Source organism: Euphorbia lathyris, chromosome 2, assembly GCF_963576675.1.
Source record: "Euphorbia lathyris chromosome 2, ddEupLath1.1, whole genome shotgun sequence".
Classification (NCBI taxonomy): domain Eukaryota; kingdom Viridiplantae; phylum Streptophyta; class Magnoliopsida; order Malpighiales; family Euphorbiaceae; genus Euphorbia; species Euphorbia lathyris.
The window spans coordinates 118056572-118078430 of NC_088911.1; the positions used below are offsets into that span (position 1 = coordinate 118056572).

At 37.1% G+C, this 21859-nt stretch overlaps 1 protein-coding gene across 1 annotated transcript; it reads right to left on the bottom strand.

The window, feature by feature from the left end:
- Positions 1-17498: 17498 nt before the first annotated feature.
- On the bottom strand, positions 17499-21408 carry LOC136219663 (pentatricopeptide repeat-containing protein At5g43790-like). The gene is given in 5 exon segments (XM_066007144.1): positions 17499-17786; positions 17788-17977; positions 17979-19434; positions 19578-19695; positions 20992-21408. Coding segments are annotated over 3 exon segments (1641 nt in total). The 5' UTR covers positions 19370-19434; positions 19578-19695; positions 20992-21408; the 3' UTR covers positions 17499-17726.
- Between the last annotated feature and the right edge of the window lie 451 nt (positions 21409-21859).

A 21859-nucleotide genomic window follows, 5' to 3' on the forward strand; every position in this document is an offset into this window, starting at 1 on the left:
AAAGCGGATTGAGAAGCCGCTATGAGTCGTTAACAAGGTACGGATCTGTCCAATAATATCTCCAAATTCTGACACGTCAGGCTGGTTGGAGTGTACGGCATGTACTGTCACTTGAGAGTCACTTTCAAGAATAATGTTCGTTTCGCCTCTCTCAGTAAGCCAATGAATGGCCTGGAGGATAGCCAAAGCCTCTCCCTCGCGGCTGTCCATTAGACCGTCAAAAGTATTCGTTCTTGCTAATATGATGGAACCGTCCGAGCGCCTGAGTACCGCACTGCAACCCGACTTGCCCAAAATAGTGAACGTACTAAAGTCGGTACAACACGACAGCACCACTGAACACGAACGATGCCACTGGTTTGCACACCTGGAAACAGGCGAGCTGCTAATGGTAGTGCTTCTTCGACGCTGAGCTAGTTGCCATTCCTCAAGTGTTCGTCGACCATTGCTAACGATGTCAGCCGTCTGACTGTGTGTCTGCTTCCAAAGTAGCTCATTCCTCGCGCGCCACCAACACCACAGAAGGACCATAAAAAATTGAGCGCGACCTGGGCTCACAGACCTGCAGAAATTAAAGAACAAGTGTGCAAAATTGTCCGCATCAGTTGCCAAGTTATTTAAATCAGCATACATCCCTGCTTCTTGCCATAACTGCTGGGCTTTTGGGCATAGCCATAACAAATGCCATACATCTTCAACATCGAGTGAACACATCACACAGTCGTCAGCAAGGTCCACCCCCCTATTCCTTAATCTGGCTCGAGTAGGAATGCAATTACGGATCAGCCTCCAGCAGAAGTAGCGAATTTTGAATAGAACCTCAGCTTTCCATATCCCGTGCCAATCTCCTTCAACCCGGTAACTCCGAGAAATCTCGCCCTCCCTCATGGCCATCCAATATGCGCTCCTAACCGTGTATAGTCCCTACTTAGACTCGTTCCAAATAAGTTCATCCTTCCTGTTCATGGCTCGAACCGTAACTCTACTGATAGCAGTGATATCAGCTTCAGAAAATAACTCCTCCAACAGTTCAATGTCCGAATCGACCGAATTTGGTATAAATAAGTCGCTGACTTTTAATTCCTCCAGGCCCTCAATTCTAGAAGAGGTGATTTTTCCTTGCAGCTCGTCACGCAGCCATCTATCATTCCAGACATTTATGGATTGACCATTTCCGATTTTCCATCTGCTCCCTAATTTGAGCAAAGATTGAGAACTCCAGATACTCCGCCAAATGAAGCTAGGAGAGTGTCCTAATTTTGCTTCCAAGAAATCCTCGTTAGGATAGTATTTGGCTTTGAAAATTCTACTGACAAGAGAATTTGGAGATGACTGTAGTTGTCAGCCTTGTTTTCCCAACAGAGCTAAATTAAAAGCAGTGAAATCCCGAAACCCCAGGCCTCCCTCTTCCTTCGCTACACATAATTTCTCCCAGGCCATCCAGTTAATTCCACGACCCCCATCCTTCTTGTTTCCCCACCAGAAGGAGTTTAACATGCGCTGAAGCTCCTCAGCCGTCGAAATTGGTATCAGAAAGACACTCATGTAATAAATAAGGATCGCCTGTCCCACAGCTCTAATCAAAGTTGCTCGACCAGCTTTAGATAGGGGCTTATTACTCCATTGTTGCAGCTTTTTCCACAGCCTGTCTTTCAATTGGGCAAAAATTGCTCTTGTCTTCCACCCCACAAGTGATGGGAGCCCCAAATAGCGTCCAGTATCAAGAGGCTGAGTAACCCCAAGAATGCTGGAGATGCCTTCAAAAACCATTGAGTCAACGTTGCTACTACATAAGATGCCGGATTTTGTGTAGTTTACCGCTTGCCCCGAAGCTTCCTCATAGACTGAAAGAATCATTTTTACCTCCCGACATTCCTCAAAGCTAGCATTAAAGAACAGGAAGGCATCATCAGCAAATAGTAAATGGGAGACAGAAGGAGCCCGACGACAGACTCTGACTCCGTGTATCCTGCCTAACCGTTCCGAGTGAGAGATAAGAGCTGAGAGACCTTCCACATAGATCATGAATAGATATGGAGATAACGGATCCCCTTGTCTCAGACCCCTTTTGGGAGATATGGGACCGACAATCCTGTAATTCACCTTAATCGAATACCTAACCGTGGTGACACAAAGCATCATGTATTTAATCCAGACCGGATCAAAGCCCAATTTTTCCAGTAAAGCAGGTAAATAGTCCCAATTGACCCTATCGTAGGCCTTACTGATATCAATTTTGAGTGCCACCTCCCCTTTCTTCCTTGTCAGATTCCTTTTCATACTGTGAATTACCTCGAAAGCAATGAGAATATTGTCATGGATAGAGCGGCCTTTGATAAATGCTGATTGATTCTTAGAGATCAAACTGGGAAGAACTCCCTTCAGACGGTTTGCGAGCACCTTGGAGATGATTTTGTAGATTATATTGCAGAGAGCAATTGGTCTGAGATCCTTCATAGTACTAGGATGCTCGCACTTCGGGATCAAAGAAATAACTGTGTCGTTTAATCCTGGAGGGAATGTGCCTGACTCAAGCCACATACAGCTAGCCTGGAAGATTTCGGCACCCAACAGATGCCAAAATTTCTAAAAAAAACCTACATTAAAACCGTCCGGGCCGGGTGCCTTGTTTGGACATATTTCAAATAGGCCTGCCCTGAATTCCTCAGCAGTAAAAGCTCGTAATAAGTGCTCATTATCAGCTCTAGTCACTTTTGCAGTAATCAAATTTGTGACGACTTCGACATCACCAGTACCTCCATCAAACAGTTCGGAAAAGTAGTCATAAGCGATAGTACAAAGCTCATCTGGATCAATAACCTAATCCCCTCCCTCCCTGCGTAGTTTACTGATCTTATTTGTCTTACGTCGTCCGTTCGCCATAGTATGAAATAGTTTGGTATTTGAGTCACCATCAGTAAGCCAATCAACTTTCGCGCGCTGGCGCCAATGATCCTCGGATTTAAGCAGGCTGTCAATAACTTGCAATCTGACCGTTTCGTATTTGCTCGCTGACTGAGGCGAGGAGGATTCACGTAACTGTGCTAGACGAGCCATATCAAATCTAGTGTCAGCCAGTTCCGCCCTTAGCAGACTTCGCCCCCAATCATCCAATTTTCCAGCCACTACCGATAGCTTGTCAATGATAGTGAGATTGTTTGCCTCTTCCCACCCCTGCAATACTGTGTGTTCCAGTGCTTCCTCTCGAAGCCATTTGTTTTCGAACTGAAAACGACGACAAGGATTAAATTGAACCTGTGAATCAGTTTGAAATATGATTGGACAGTGGTCAGAAAGGGGCACGCTGATAGTCGTCGACGAACCCTGAGGGAATTTATTCTGCCACAAGCCGTTTACAAACACGCGATCAAGCTTCTCCTGAACCTCGTTAGGCTTGCCCCTGTGCCTAATCCATGTAAATTGATAGCCATTTAGAGGGAGCTCAAATAACCCGCTATCGCTTATAGCTTCGCGAAAGCCCCTGAAGCACCAAGCCGGGTGGTCATGGATTCATTTCTTATCATCGGGCGAGAGGAGGTCATTGAAATCTCCCAATATAGCCCAAGGCAACTGAGATGCTGATGCAAGGCCTCTAATCATATCCCACGACACTCTCCTTCTGCTTCTTTCCGGACAGCCATAAAACCCGGTAACCCTCCAATTACCATTAAGCGGATCTGACACTTCCATATCGATGTGGTTGTTTGAAAAGGATAAAAGAGAGCACAGGCTAGCTACCTTCCAAAAGACGCACAAACCACCACTATGCCCAACACTGTCGACATTATAACATCCTTCATACTTTATCTTATTCTTCAAAAAATCAATACGAGACTTGCAAACTAAGGTTTCAAATAAGAAAATAATATCTGGTCTGTGCACCCGTATCAGGTCACAGAAAACCGGAACTGCCCTGGCGCTCCCCAGCCCTCGGTAGTTCCAACTCAACAGCTTCATATATGTGGGCAGACCCCTCCATTCGGGCCTGCCTGTGTTCCGTTGTTTGGATCGGACTCCAATACTGTGTTGTGAATATCATTTGTTCCTGCCTCCTCCTGCAAAATTTGCGTGTCACAAGCCATAGGGCTAGCGTTGTGACTTCCAGGTATATGATCACTGCTCTCCTCCCTACGTCTTTTTCGCTCTTCCTATAACACAAGGCCCTCATCAGATTTCTGGTTTCCTTGAGCTTGCAGAATCACATCATCCAAGACTAGATTCCTCCCTAAATTTTGGCCCAGTTTGATGACGTGTGAAGATTCGGCTCTCTCAAATTCACTCTCTCTTGCCAGGCTTCCCAATCTTCTGTGTTGTCCCGCAGCCATCTCTCCCCTTCGAGGGGATTGGATTTCCTATTTGGAGCCCTGACAGAAGCGTCCCAAGCCTGAATTATACTATAAAGAGGTTGCTCAAAATACTTCACACAATGCCGATCAATATGGCCGATTAAACCATAGATGAAACAAAAAGTCGGTAGCTTCTCGTATTTGAACTCCTCTATCAGCCAGCTGCCTCCCGCTCGCCTGACCTTTTTTGATTTTTGCAAAGGAAGCCAAATATCTATACAAACCCTAATACGGAAGAAAGTTTTTGCCACAGACCACTTGTTCCTGGGGTCGAAAGCCACAAAAGTTCCAATGAAGTTTCCCAAGGCTTTGCCGACTTGTTCCATGAAGAAAGGAGCCGTAAGACCGTGAACTTGGACCCAGATGTTGGTCAGGTGTAGAGGGACCGTGCTAGGATCGCTACCCGGTGTGATTACTTGCAGTGCAAGCAAGTTATTGTCAAAGGTCCACGGGCTGCCTTTCATAACCCAATGCAGATCGTGTTCGTGATAGAACCGGAACAGAATTAGTTTGTTGCCAAGGTCAGTGATTGTTATACCTTTGCCTTGCCGCCAGATACTCGCCATCCTGCTCTTGAATATATTGAAGTTAAAAGGCCTGTCCGAGATCAGCATCCCGACTAGGCATAAGTTATATGGGTCTGAAGCTGGTAGGGTAGCTTCCTCAGTGAATTCTATACCATCATCGATATGTTGCGGAGTTTGAATCTGGTCGTCCATGGTACCGTAGCCGTCGTCACCGCCGAAAGAGAAGTCGAAACCCTAGAAACCTTTACGTGGAAAGGACGGCTCTCATGAGGAGCAAAAACCACTTCAATGGTTAGATTTTAACTGATTGATAAGTATTGTTTGTAGAAAGAGGTGGCTCTCCAACATTTTAGAAGCCTCAAGCCGTTAATTTTTACACTATTTTTTACATAAAAAAAGTGATTTGGAAAAATTAAAAAATATGCCTTTATAAATTACTTTATATATAGAGTAATTTTTACAAATTAACTAAATCATAAATATTTGTTAATTTAAAAACTGAGTCCGAATCTTTTTAAATTCAAGTTGCATAAGACACAAATTTCAAATTTACATCAAATCTAGTGTTTGAAGATGATTTATTGGTCATCCACCTTATATCTGAGCTGAGCCAGCAACACCAAAGTAACATCCACTTTGATTGAACTCCACTGTAACACCAAAACTAATTAGCAGTGAACATTGTTTTTCTTGTTTCGTTAACATCATAGAGAGAGAAGTTCAGAGATAGAGAGAGAAGTTGTAGAGAATAAATGAAGGATGGAGAAAATTGAAAGGAAATAGATAAGACGTACCGGAAATATAAAATTTTATCTATTTTCTTTTTCCCAATATCTGTTTATCTTATTTCATACAAAGAGGGATTTTATTGACAAACTATCTACCGTTGCAAACGAAATACCCACGAGGATATCAACCGTCAATCATGGTCACAAACAAAAACAAAATTGAAACGTTAGTAATCAACCAATTAAACAATCAAGTGTAGATTGTGTCTAAAAGTATCCATACAAACTAAGAAACGAATAAACTAGAAGGATAATTTTTCGAGTGAGGTTTAGGAAGAATTTTCTTCTCTGGACCACTCCATCGCAAGTCAACAAGGATCAAGCACGACATCATAACTCGCAAGTGGACACGACTAAATAATAAATAAAAAACTTTATAATAGATACATATATATATTTATTTCAAAGTTGACATAAGTATATATATATAAAAAAATCTAACTTATTTTACTTGAAAAAAAATTGTATTTAGCTCTCCATGAACTAGAAACAATAAGATCTCTCAATACAATATTCTCATTATTTTATTAGTACGAATGTACAATATCATTTAAATTATTTAACAAAGAATAAAAAAAATGATTGTAGAATAGAAATCCTATTGAGAATAATAATAATAATGTGTTTTGTGAAAATACAATAGGGTAATAATTTTGTCAAAATAAATAAAAAATCGTCAAATGTTTCAAAACACGTGCTTTTTCGTGAAAAACTCTAAATAAAGAGTTGTTTCTATAAAAAAACAAGCTCACTGTTATTTTATAAACCTAACCAAATAAAATGTTACCTGTTGTTTGGAATGGAAAGCTAAAAATACTCTGAAAAGTTAAATAACTACTTAATGCAGTAACTTAAAGACTGGAAATGTGTAAGATAGTTGATTTTTTTTATATAAAATCAGGAAAATCCAAGAGAAAGAAGAAGATGAAAAAAAAAATTGAAGAGTTGAATGCTAAGTAGGAAAGAGAAAAGCTGCTTCGATGTTATATATATATATATGGTATCTTTTTCATATCTTTAGTCTTACAAAATAATTTATGATATTGAGTGAATTAGAACATATTTTAAACATTGCACCTTAATTTGAGCAAAGCTTCAAGAAAAATAAAAGATTCACATGATTTGCATACCAAACTTCAAGAAAAGTAAAACATTCACAAGATTTGCATACAGCTATATTCAAAATTTGATAATGCTGGAAAATGAAGGTTTACCATATTTTAGACACACATGATACATGCCAAGATAATTAGTGATCATGCATACTACTACTGTATTTCAGAATATTAAATTGTTTTAAAGAAATATTTAGATTTTTGATCAAGTATCTTTGACAAAAAAAAAAAAGATAAAGAAAGCTACACATGTTAAATGATTTTAATATTTACAACTACTTGTTTAATTAGCAATCTGCTGTCCCTTGATTGCTGTCCCCTTCCCTGTCCTCCAATCAATTAATTACAGGTAATCAGTATTTAGACTCCTTGAATGTGTTAACCATGGTTTAACTCTTATTATTCTAACAGATCTCACGTTTCACAACCTTCTCTTTCATTTCGACTTTCTCTCCTTTCTTTTTTACAGTTCTATTTCTCTCATTCTTCAAGAGCAGAAAATAAGCCATTGATGTTTGCTGTTGGAATTCGTGTGGTTTTCTTCAAGTTTCTTTCTCTTCCTCTTCCGATTACTAATTTTGGGAGCAGAAACAATTTCCGTTTTTCATAATTTCTTTCTTTTCAAGATACACGTAACACCTATCTCTCTCGCTTTCTTTCAGTTCAGTTCTTCCTCAACTAGATTGCTCTCTGATTGGAAATCTGGTGTGTGAAAGAGGCATTAGAAGATTGTTCTTTGTTAATTCTTTAGTTTGAAACAGAGGCACATACAGTAAGAGAAGAAAATCTGTTTGAATTCTAAAAACGAGGCACGTATATATGTTGTTTGAATTCTGGAAACAATATCTTGTTCCAGAATAAACATCAATAGAACAGGAGATAAATTTACAGCTAAAATAGAATATCTATTTTGAGATAAACATCAATTTGTTTGTTCGTGGGTTCCTAAATCTGTCGAGTATGAATCGTGACATTACATTTGGAAAGCAGATACATAATTGAGTCTTGAAACTGGGTTTTGATAGTTGTTGTGTCCGTGTACAATCTGCATTGGTTGACATGTATGAGAAATGCAAGGACATTGAAAATTCAGTATCCGTGTAAGTTCTTCGAATACGACTTTAGATTGTTGTAAAGGAATTTGAAGTCTCTGGTGTACTACACATTGTTGATGATGTGATTTATGTTTTTTTGATTGTTGAGGAAGGAACTGGACTCGATGGGATACATTTTCAACCACGATGAAAACATTATCAACTTTGGATTTTATATGCTTAGCAAGCTGCAAATTGGTGCATTCTTTTGTAATAAAATTATAGATTTTATATGTTTCAGTTTCATGTTCTTAATGAATGTGTATTTGAGGATCGGTCATGTTCAACTTTCATAGAATTTTTTTAGTTCGTAATCATCATATGTAGTTACTAGTAAAATCAAAATCAAAAGCACTAGGAATAGAGATATTCTTGTTCGTTTTTGGCCATCCATGTCCTAAATGGTCCTAAACCCGTTTCTTGTGTTTGTGTGGCTTTGGCTTTGGCTTTGGAATAATAATATCACATTAACCTTTATAAACATTTGCAGAAATGCCTATAAATGCCATTCTTCTCATGCCTTTGTGCCAAGAATGCTGTGACAAGGCCTGGTGTCGCCAAGTGTTTCTAGGCAGGGAAAGGAAGCAAACAAGGCCTGGAAAAATGTTGTGACAAAGCCTATTATTGCAATTGTTAGACAGTTTCTTCACCGTGTTACTTCTGTGGGGAATAAAAGAATATGTTGCACCATGTCTTATCTCCTAAAATTTACAATACTCACAACTTTTGAGATTCTTAGTTACTAACTATATGTACGCTAATGGAGTTTTATTGACGATTTGAATTGAATTACTTATCAATAGAGCCATTATTTTGTATACACTTTTGATCTAAATAATTACTTTCTTCTACTAGTTCTATTTTTGGATGGAAAAATATTAACAAATAAGATTAAAATTTTCAATAATTAGAGCATTGATCAAGAGCTGTGAATCTTATTCACGAATGAAATGAATAATTGTAGAATCCTTTGAAAAAAAAAAGCAAAAATCATGTTATAATATGTAGATGAAAATGTCACTCAAACCATATTATTCAATTTTGACAGAAAAACATCAATAGATCAATAGATAATTTACAACCAGAAATAGAATTTGGGTCTCCTATTTGAAGTCATGAATCCCTTTATAGCTCCAGCCTTGTTGTGCCTGCTTGTTTGCTGATGGTGCTTGTTGGGCTTACCCCAAGTAAAATTTATGAAATAAAGCCCTTTCTAGTATCCTTTCTAGTGTCTTTATGTTTTTTCAAGTGAAAAACATCCCACATTGCTTTTAATAATTTTAATATTCTTTTTTATTAATTTCGGAAATAATTTTTTATTTAATTATTTACATTTTGATCCAGTCTTTGTGAACGTTATTCACAACGTCTACTTTGCTCTGAACGTGTCTTCACCAACCCAGTCTTCCTGATTTTCCTCCTTCACCTTCTCCATGAAATCAGAGCTCTCAACAGCTCTTTTTTCTTGTATAAATAGGTGATGAGAGACTGCCTTCAAAAACAATTTACTTTCATTCATTCTTTATTTTTTTTCGAAACTGAGCAAGTAAACTCATACAGAATGATTTTCGTACGGTGCAATACGAAAATCGTATTTAAGAGGGCTGTTTTATCCTGGAGGCGACCGGAGTTCATACTGTTTGCTAAATTCCGGCAGTTCCGCGAACGTCTTAAAGAAAGCGACATTGTCCGCGACTTTGCCCATTTAATTTTGTTCGTTCTGTTCCTATTTTCTGAGTTCGAGCTACAACAATTTTAAGACGATACGATTACTGCTGATGGCTACCGAACAATCAAATGGGATTGCTGAGATTAACAAACCATTCCGGTTTGAAGGAGCTCATTTCCGAAGATGGAGACAGAAGATGCTGTTCTACCTCACAACAAAGAAGGTAGCTTCTGTTCTGACTTCGGAAAAACCAATTATTCCTGAAGATGGTGACGAGGCAGATGTTCGTGCTGCTATTCGTGCTGCTGAGAGATGGACAGAAAATGATTTTCTGTGCAAAAATTATATACTCAATGGACTGACTGACGATCTGTATGATTACTACACTGCTGAAGAAAAAACAGCAAAAGAAATTTGGTAAGCTCTGCAGAGGAAATATCACACTGAGGAGGCCGGATCGAAAAAGTACGCTGTAAGCCGCTACCTCAAATTCTTGATGACTGATGACAAGTCAGTGGAAATTCAATCTCATGAATTACAGAAGATAGCACATGAAATTATTTCAGAAGGTATGCCTTTAAACGATCAATTTCAAGTTGCTGTCATTATTGACAAATTGCCTCCTTCGTGGAAAGATTTTAAAAATATTTTGAGGCACAAAACAAAAGAATTTTCGATGGAAAGTTTGATTACTCGCCTCCGAATTGAGGAGGAAGCTCGAAAACAAGATTTAAAAGAGGAAGTGCTTATTGTTTCTAATAGCACTAAAAGGTCCACTGCGGTTCTGAAACCCACTCAAAAGAATTTTAAGAATCAGAACCGCAAACCAATCCAAAACCGCAACACCCGAGTTAATTTGAATTGGAACCTTCAAAGGAACCAAAATAGGCCACATCAACTACCACCTAGAAATGATGCTGCTTTCCTATGCTTTAATTGTGGAAAACCAGGTCATATGGCACGTAAGTGCAGGAACAGGCCAAACACTACTCCTAGTGTTAACCTGGCTGAAGAGCAACATAATTTTGTTGCTATGATTTCCGAGATCAACCTCATAGGTGGATCAGATGGGTGGTGGGTAGACACTGGTGCTTCTCGCCATGTCTGCTATGATAGAAGTATGTTCAAAACATACAGTGCTGTGACCGAAGATAAGAAAGTGTTATTGGGTGATTCCCATACCACTATTGTTGCTGGAATTGGTAGTGTGGAATTGAACTTCACATCTGGAAAAACCTTAACTTTGAAGGATGTGATGCATACTCCAGAAATGAGAAAAAATTTGGTTTCGGGCTATCTTCTCAACAAGGTTGGTTTTACTCAGACTATAGAAGCAGATTTATTTACTTTGACTAAGAACAATGTATTTGTAGGAAAAGGTTATGCTACTGAAGGTATGTTTAAGTTGAATGTTGAGATTAATAAAGTGAATGCTTCTGTTTACTCCTTGTGTACTTTTAATGTTTGGCATGCTCGTTTTTGTTATGTTAATAAGCGAATCATTAAAAATATGAGTAACTTAGGGTTAATTCCAAAATTGAATTTGAATGAATTTCTTAAATGTGATTATTGTAGTCAGGAAAAAATCACAAAAACACCTCATAAATCTGTTGTTAGGGATTCTGAACCTCTAGATTTAATTCATTCAGATATATGTGAATTAGATGGAAAGTTGACTAGAAATGACAAACGGTACTTTATAACCTTTATTGATGATTGTTCTGACTTTACTTTTGTTTATCTTATGAAAAATAAAAGTGAAGCGTTTGACATGTTTAAGTTGTTCATAGTTGAAATAGAAAATCAATACAATAGGAAAGTCAAGAGACTTCGTAGCGATAGAGCACAGAATATGGTTCTAGCCTGTTTATTGATTTCTATAAAACACATGGTATTATACATGAAACCACAGCACCTTATTCACCAGAAATGAACGGAAAGGCTGAAAGGAAAAATAGGACACTTACCGAATCTGTAGTAGCTATTATGCTTAGTTCAGGTGCCGCCTCACATTGGTGGGGAGAAATCCTTTTGACTGTTTGCTATGTGCTAAATAGGGTCCCTAAATCCAGAAGCAAAATCTCTCCTTATGAGATCTTGAAAAATAAAACACCTAGTCTATCATATTTTAGAACTTGGGGTTGTTTGGCTTATGTTAGGATTCCTGACCCTAAGAGAGTCAAACTTGCTAGTAGGGCTTATGAATGTGTGTTTATTGGATATGCTGTGAATAGCAAAGCATATAGGTTCTATGATTTGAATGCGAAAGTCATATTGGAGTCGAACGATGCTGACTTTTATGAAGATAGATTTCCTTTTAAGTTGAGAAATAGTGGGGGTGCATCATCTAGTAGCATACCTGCTACTAGACCTATAGTGCAAAAAGAGATTGAGGAATCTGAACCTAGGAGAAGTAAGAGACCTAGAGTATCTAAAGACTTTGGTTCTGACTTTTATGCTTTCACAGTAGAAGAGGATCCACTTACCATACAAGAAGCCTTAACATCATTAGATGCTGACTTATGGCAAGAAGCCATTAATGATGAAATGGACTCACTTGAGTCAAACCAAACTTGGCACTTAGTAGACTTACCACCAGGTTGTAAACCAATAGGTTGTAAATGGATCCTTAAGAAGAAACTGAAACCTGATGGTTCAGTAGATAAGTTTAAGGCTCGCCTTGTAGCTAAAGGCTTTAGACAAAGAGAAAATGTTGATTTTTTTGATACTTATTCACCTGTCACCAGGATTACGTCTATACGTGTTTTGATTGCTATTGCTTCTGTGCACAATCTAGTGGTGCACCAAATGGATGTTAAAACTGCATTTTTGAATGGTGAACTAGAAGAAGAGGTTTATATGGATCAACCTGAGGGCTTTGTAGTCTTTGGTCAAGCCCATAAGGTATGTAAGTTAGATAAGTCTTTATATGGGCTAAAACAAGCACCTAAGCAATGGCATGCAAAGTTTGATAACTTGATTATTTCAAATGGCTTTAAGGTGAATGAAAGTGATAAGTGTATCTACTATAAATATGAAAATGGTCTTTGCACCATTATTTGCTTGTATGTTGATGACTTGCTTATTTTTGGATCTAATATTCATGTTGTGAATGCTGTTAAGTCAATGTTGTGTGAAAACTTTGACATGAAAGATCTAGGAGAAGCGAACGTCATTCTTGGCATTAAGATAACTAGGTCTGAAACTGGAATTTCTTTAGATCAATCTCACTACGTTGAGAAGATACTAAAGAAATATAACTACTTTGACTGTAAACCTGCATGTACACCTTATGACCCTAGTATAAAACTTTTTAAGAACACTGGAGACAGTGTAAGACAATCAGAGTATGCTAGCATAATTGGCAGTCTTCGTTATGCCACTGATTGTACTAGACCCGACATCGCGTATGTCGTAGGACTGCTATGCAGATTTACTAGTAGACCTAGTGTGGAGCATTGGAATGCTATAGAAAGGGTCATGAGATACCTTAAAAGAACCATGAAACTTGGATTACATTATCAAAGGTTTCCAGCAGTCCTTGAAGGATATAGTGATGCTAACTGGAATACCTTATCAGATGATTCCAAGGCTACTAGTGGCTATATTTTCAATATAGCTGGTGGTGCTGTTTCATGGAAGTCTAAGAAACAGACTATTCTAGCTCAATCAACCATGGAATCAGAACTGATTGCACTAGCTGTGGCTAGTGAAGAAGCAGGTTGGTTGAGAAGTCTGTTAGCTGAGATTCCCCTATGGGAAAAATCGATTCTAGCTGTATTGATCCACTGCGATAGTACCGCGGCTATTGCTAAGATTCAGAATCGTTACTACAACGATAAGAAACGACAGATACGTCGTAAGCACAGCATTGTGAGAGAGCTACTCACTAAAGGAGCTGTTAGAGTGGATCACATACGCTCAGAAGAGAATTTAGCCGATCCTTTGACGAAAGGATTAGCTAGAGAGAAAGGCCATAATACGGCAAAGAGTATGGGACTTATGCCCCTACAGTGATGAGTTACACACAATGGTAACCCAACCTATAGACTGGAGATCCCAAGAAATAGGTTCAAAGGGTAATAACAAGTTGTGTTGTAATATGAGTCAGATCATGCAATTAGAAGCATGAATATCCTGAAGCGATTTGAGGTTGAGATAATAGAAACTCTTAATGAAGTCTATACTCCATTTGGAGTGAAGTACATAGCTACAGGAGTACTTTTGATAGACTCACCTATATGAATGTGGAAGTGAGGCCGCTTCCTATGAGTTTAGGGCAAAACTCTAGAGCATTCATTAAACCGGGGTAGACGTGCAAGGCCATAAACGCACGGGCTACTAGAACTACACTCTGAAAAGGTTATGGCGTGATATACGTCAGAGATAGAGTTCAAGACTACGAGTCACTCTAGTAAAATCTGAACTATACTCACTACGCAAAGGTTCAAATCGAAAGATACCTTTGTTTATGTCTGACCTTATGTAACTGCTCAGTAAAACGTTTTCAAAAATTTTAGTGGGGGATTGTTGGGCTTAGCCCAAGTAAAATTTATGAAATAAAGCCCTTTCTAGTGTCTTTATGTTTTTTCAAGTGAAAAACATCCCACATTGCTTTCAAAGCACTTGGTGGAGATGTTTATAAAGAAGGTCCTCACATGTTTGGGGTGTGCCCCAAGGGGTATCCACTTTTGTGAAAGGGTGAGGACCTATCTCTTTGGTTGACCACCACACACGCGCGCGCCGTCCGTCCGACCGAACCGGGCCGGGCCGGTGTGGTGTGGTGTAAAATGTATAATTTTTTATTAATTTCGGAAATAATTTTTTATTTAATTATTTACATTTTGATCCAGTCTTTGTGAACGTTATTCACAACATCTACTTTGCTCTGAACGTGTCTTCACCAACTCAGTCTTCCTGATTTTCCTCCTTCACCTTCTCCATGAAATCAGAGCTCTCAACAGCTCTTTTTTCTTGTATAAATAGGTGATGAGAGATTGCCTTCAAAAACAATTTACTTTCATTCATTCTTTATTTTTTTTCGAAACTGAGCAAGTAAACAGAGAGTGTATACAGAACGATTTTCGTACGGTGCAATACGAAAATCGTATTTAAGAGGGCTGTTTTATCCTGGAGGCGACCGGAGTTCATACTGTTTGCTAAATTCCGGCAGTTCCGCGAACGTCTTAAAGAAAGCGACATTGTCCGCGACTCTGTCCATTTAATTTTATTCGGTCTGTTCCTATTTTCTGAGTTCCAACTACAACAGTGCTAACCTTACTGCTGCAATAAGAGAATCTTCTAAATAAATGATATCATGGTGCTCTTCATATTTTGGCACAGCCCTTTAAGTATTTGATAGAATCTTCAATGGAAGGTTCAGGTACAAATCTTTTCTCTCCTTTGTATAAATCTATTCTTTCCTTCGTCTTTTTGTAATATTCGTATAAATTTTCAAACTTTTCCCTACAATTTTTTTCCCACTCCTTTGATATCTATGCTTTTCCGACATTTTTCTAATTCAAAACAAATTCATAATTAGAACAAAAATAGAAGCAACACATAATATTGAACTCTAGAGTGAGTTTCTATGGCATTGAAAATTTGTATTTAACTCAATTTAGCATGCCTTAGTACAAACTTTTGCTAAACAAAAATAAAAACTTATGGGTATTTGCTAATAAAGGTTTAAATGCTACTTAATTATTTAATTAAGCAGGCATAAGGCGAGCCATTACACATTTTTAATTGGGAAAAAAGAGTAGAAATGGAGACATACAACACACATATATTTATATATATATATATATACAAGCAGTTCCAAAAAAATTGAGGCAGAAAAGATCAATAATTAAGCAATGAAGAAACAAGAAAATAAATAGCACTTGAGCATCAGTCTGTGATTGAACAGTCATTTTCTTAGTCTGTAACTTTTTTCCTTAAAGTTCAACAGGAATAACAAAATTAACAATCTGAAAGCCAACCCTCAGTTACTACAATCGTTTAACAAATTCAAATAAAAATCCTTTTAATTCATTCTAATTCTACAGCCAACCAAAATCGTTTTGATAATTCCATATAAAAATGAAATTATGAAAAACGGAAATTGTTTCTGCTCTCAAAATTAGTAATCGGAAGAGGAAGAGAAAAAAAACTTGAAGAAAACCACATGAATTCCAACAGCAAACATCAATGGCTTATTTTCTGCTCTTGAAGAATGAGAGAAATAGAACTGTAAAAAAGAAAGGAGAGAAAGTTGAAATGAAAGAGAAAGTCGTGAAAAGTGAGATCTGTTAGAATAATAAGGGTTAAACCATGGTTAACAGATTTAAGGGGTCTAAATGCTGATTAGGATAAAATTTACACTTGTAATTAATTGATTGGAGGACAGGGAAGGGGACAGTAATCAAGGGACAGCAGATTTTTTTCCAAATGAATCAGTACATGTGATTCAATATCGAGATTTAATGTGATACTTTAAAAAAATAAAAACCTCCATTCATAAAATTAAAAAAAATGAAGAGAGATTCATAATGAAACATAATTATTGTAATAATGTAATATAATTTTGAAAACTAGTTTTGGGTCGAGAGCAAATTTAGCCCTTGCGTTTAAAATAGTGCAATTTTACTCTCTAACGTTGATACTTTTAGATGTTAGAGGTAAAATTGCACCATTTTAGACGTTATGGGTAAAATTGCTCCTGACCCAAAACGTTAGGGGTATTTTTGCACATTAACTTTATGTTACGTTTTGATAAGGAACAAAAAATACTACAAATTTTAATATATATTTCATTGTTTAATTTTTTTGTAGGTTTGTGTTCTCCGATCACGAATGCCATCTAGTGTTCTTGAATCTCAATCATAATTTGTGATTGTTTTTCTTTATATTTTTTTTAAACTCATATTGAGTATGTCATAAAGCCTTTTTTTCTTTTACGCTATTTATTCTATGGACATAAAATGAATAAAACTCGGCTCAGTCAAAATTCGTCAAAGCTCGGTACTAAATAACTCGTTAATGATCCAAAATTCGGCTCGATTCAGCTCGTTTACACCCCTTTCACCCAACCCCTCAATTTCTATTAGTGTCACCCCAAAGCCAACAGTATTCGGTGTGCAAGGAGAAAAAAAAAAGGTTGAAGCTTAAAAAGTTATCAATAAACCTCTTAAATTGATTCCATCACTGCAGGTTAGTATTGTCAACGGGAAAGGAATGACTTTCTTGTCCCCGTTAAAGATCCGTCTCGACGAAGATGGAAAATGCTTGAAATTTTTTTTATCACGAGAGAAGTATGAGAATTTTTTTTGTCTCTAAATTAAGACAAAAAATACCCTCCGCACATTGTGGGATCCAATATCCAATTTTTTCAAAAATCCCAAATTATTAATAAAATCATATATACATTCTTTAAATAATAATATTAATTTTCTTGTACTTAATAAACACAATTATCTCCCTACAAAAAAAAAACACAATTATCTCTAACATAATACATATTATGTGTACTAAAAATGTTAGAATTATTATAATTTTCTTCCATGAGAGCATCATCTTACATTAGCAACACATCATAAGTATCATGGAACGTCATCTTGCATCAACGACATATCATAAGTATGAGAGTCGCAGTATAAAACTCACTCAATAAACGAAATTTCATTAGACTATCCTCATTTATTCTAGTGGTTAAATTCTATAACCACTTCATCAATCATATGAAACTAACCAATTAATTTAAAAATATAGCATATTATTTCTTAAAAAAAAATTAAAAAATATGTCAAAGCAATTGATGAAAGGTTAAGGTCATCAAACTCTCCCGTAAAGAAGAGTCGGGTTAATAAGCTCCTATTAACTCTTATTCTCTAGTGGAGATGCTCTTAATATAATATTTTATTTTAATAAATCTAACTTTTAATTAATATTTAAAAATAACAAACAAAATCCCAACAAAAAAATCCAATCCCCATGGGGACTCTGACAGAATAAGGACAGAAAAAGATTTTTCTCCAATTCATATATGAAAGACGGAGATAGAGATTCCTCGAAATATTTGGAAACGAAGATAGAGGAACCATTCCCCGTCCATGTCTCCGTCCCTATGACCATTCATTCAAAACAAAGCGAATCATTACAACTAGAAATAAATATACAGTTCTAGTCTCTTCTTATTACAAAGTGTTAGCAAAAATCAAGACAAGAACAATCTCCATCCTTGAAATGATGAAACCTATTTCTATCCCCTTATTATCACCTGTCTCCCATATACCTTTGGTTGGAGCTTAATACTTACATGGCAATCACTACATATACGAAGATTCTTTATTATTCTATTTGGGGCACTCGAATCACTCACCAGAACAGCAAATGCAATGGCCAGCTTTTCACTATGGTATGACAAGGCATCTTCTTTCTCTCCCATGATGAACTTCAACATCAACTAAACTACTACCTGGCTTTTTTATGATTCCATTGTCTTTCATCAATTTTCTCACTTTCTTCACATCTTCCCATTTATTGTTGCTCGCGTATATGTTCGACAAAAGAACGTAGTTTCCACTTGTTTCGGGTTCTAGATTATTTAGTTGCTTAAGAGCAATCTCTGCAATCTCTAAATTGCCATGGATTCTTGCAGCTCCTAATAAAGACCTCCATATTATTGCATTTGGCTTCATAGGCATGTTCATGATCTTTTCTTCAGCTTCTCCAATTCGCCCTGCTCGGCTAAGAAGATCAACTATGCACCCATAATGCTCAAGTGTTGGTTCAATACCATAAACCTCTCTGATAGACTCAAAAATCTTACAACCATCCTCTACTAAGCCCACATGAGAACAGGCAGACATTGTGACAATAAATGTTACGATATCAGGAGTTAGATCTTCATGTTTCATGTTCCTGTAAAGTTCCAAGGCTCTGTCTCCTTCACCGTTTATTGCTAATCCCCCAATCATCGAATTGTAACATAATGTGTCCCTTTGAGACATTTTATCAAACACCTGATATGCTAAATCTGCACACCCACATTTTGAGTACATTTCTACTAAAGCAGTACCCACATGGCAGTTCAATCTCAGGTTGTTCTTCAGTATATATACATGTGCCCACACACCTTGACTAAAAGCACCCAAATTAGCACAAGCACTGATTAGAGCTACAAAAGTAATTTCATTAGGCCTAATTAAAGAAGTTTGCATCTCACTGAACAAATATAACGTCTCTATTGATAAACTACAAGCATCTCCATTATCAATGCTAGCACTACGAGCATAAGCCCCTAAAACAGAATTCCAAGTAGGCAAATCCGGTTTACTCATTTCATCAAACAAATATCTGGCAACATCCAATTTGCCAGAATTCGCGTAGTAATTAAGCAACGCAGCCTGAACAAAGTGATCATAGTCGGGTGCAAGGAATTTGAAGATATGGGTATGAAGAATTAAGCCGTATGGAACCCATGGGGGCAACCCGCAAGCTTTGAATAGAGAAGGGTAAGTGTAAGCATTGGGTTTAACAGTGTTGTGAAACAGAATACTCTTGTAAAGAGAGAAAGCAATATGGGAATAGTTTTTGTGATTGACAAGGGACGAAATGACAATGTTGAAGAGGAAAATAGTAGGATTTGGAATTTGATTAAATATAGAAAGAGTGTAGGTAATGTCGAAGGTGGAAGAGATAAGGAGGAGTCTACTAAGAGGGTAAGTGTGGAGGGTAAGACCAGTCCCTACCATTTGAGCATGAACTTGCTTAAGTGTGGCTACGGTTTTGCATTTTTGTAAGATATTTAAGACTGGGTGAGTAAATAAAGGGTTTGAAGATTTCATAGACTTGAAAGATCTTCACAAAAGCGGTAATTTTACACTTCCATTGCTGTGACAAGATTGCACACCTAATAGAAGGAAAATCAATTATTAAAAGAAAAGCAGGAAAGCATATACAGGAAAACACTAAGCAAAGTACTATAAAGAGCATTGAAGATATAATGATGCGAGTATAATTTAATAACACATTAAAGAGTTAAGTATCTCATACCTCAGATCTCCTATCAAACTTTAGGCTTCCATCATAAATCCCTCCAGGAAAATCCAGATTCTTCCCTCAAACTGTTGTGCTTCTCAAGTTTCATATCAATCAAAGCATTCAGATTCTTCTGCAAAGTACACCCCACTTAAACAGTCAATAATCAAGCTTTTTCAGATTCAGAACACACACACATGTGAAGGCAATTAGATTATCGGCACCATAAACTGTTCACAAGCAATCATGTTGTTCAACATTAAATGATCATAATTAATTAAGGCAGCAATCAAACTCATTGCACCAAAAAAAGTAAATTAAGTAACTAGAACAACAAACTCATTTGTATCTTTATACCCCAAATTCCTTTGACCATACAAAATCATCTTCACACCTGATGTAACCATAAACTATATAAATCATCAGTTAGGAATGACATTTCCCACTCAGTAAGTACAATTTTGATCACAATTTTTTTACAACGTAAAGATATGTTCAATTCCAAATAGCCTAACTATGGACTTAGCATTATAGCATGTTATCCTTACTGCAGAATAAAATTATATCTTACACAATGCAAATGACAGCTCCAATATCACAGTTGAAGATAATTCTTCAAAGAAAGGCAGTTCAGAGAGCATACAAATCAGACACAAATACATAAACCTTTCACTCAAATCACCATCACAGGGCAGACACATAAAGTATGTACATATGAAATTATACTCATTTTGTATAAAACAGAGCTTAGTAATTCGGATAACTAGCATATATATGACTGCTTAAGAACATGGTAGCAGTAACAATAGTATTAAAGCTACTCCTTACATCAGAAGGCACCTATGTACCAGAACAATATCACTTAAAAATAAGCAATATCCGAACTGTTTTCTGTGTAGTATTTATATTCCCCCCTCAACTTTTACAAACACAAGGAAGATAAATGTGATTATGAAATAAATAAATGAGCAAAAGAAGATAGGAATGTTAGAAGATGGGATAAAATAGGAAGGTTTAGTAGTGACTCAGGCAGAGGGAATGTAACCCAAGAATGTCAGTAATCTCAGCAGCATATGCATTGAGAAGATCTTGGTTCTTATGAAATACAAGGAGCAGTGCATCTCACAGCTCATCCTGAAACTGATGACCATTGAACGTCCCAAAATCAAGGTCTCTCTTCAGCTTCAAGCATCATACAAAACATTTTTTTATGCCTTGTATTGACTATAAACCAACCTGGAACACTGATTTACAGGGAACGAACTAAAAGATACAGAAACCTATCCACTTAAGTGATTACATGACACTGCTAAATTAATGTTCCAGCAAGCTTCAAAGCAATTCATAAAAAGTATATGGGAATTAAAGCAAGAGACTGCAATCACCCAAATAAACGTGTAGCACTAACGCAAAAGGAATAGACAATTACCTAAGAGATAATCCGTTCCTCGGGAGGATGTGAATCCAATTGACCTTTAACTTATATGCAAAAACAAATCCAACTTAGCTCAAAATCGCATTCGAACCACCGGACTCAAGCCACTAGAATTTTGATTGCCGGAGAATCACTATCAAAGTTTTTGTTAGTGACCGGAACATCATGGGAAGAATGAACCAACACATCTGGTTGGTTGGTGCTACTGTGAAGAATCCATTCATGAAAGTGGAGTTCCATTAATCAAACAACTTCGCCGGTCTGAAGTCACGGAGATGGACAGTGACATAGAGCAAGCGGAAAAAGAGAAAGGAATAAGGGATAAAGTGGAGGCGTCGGCAAGATTTGATGACCGGAGAAGAAGCAGAGGTGAGAGACGGGGCTTCCGATAAGTATTCAAACATAATAGCTTCTAGGGAAAATTACAGCAAACGACCTGTTGTTAATGTGGCATTTTTTGGTGTAAAAAAAGTGTGTGCGACTTTGTTTTACTTTGTTAATTTTTACCATTGGTGATTTGGCTCCCTAAATTAAATTAAGGCTTCAAAAATCATTAATTATGATTTTAAATTAAGTAAAATTTATTAATTGAATCTTTATTCTTAGAAAAATCATCAATTGAAGCCTCATCGAAAATCATTCATTTGAACAATTTCAAATCCTTTTCCCCAAACTCATTTTGAACCGGCATAGAGATTATTACAGTTTATATCCAATAATTACAGTTTCTCATTTTAAGATAGAACGTGAACTCAATTAATGATTTTTGCTTAATTTAAAGACCTAATTTGATAAAGTTGTTATTGGATGTGGGTTTAAGGTCCATAAGGCGGCTTCCAAGAGTTCCAACTGAGTGCAGTCC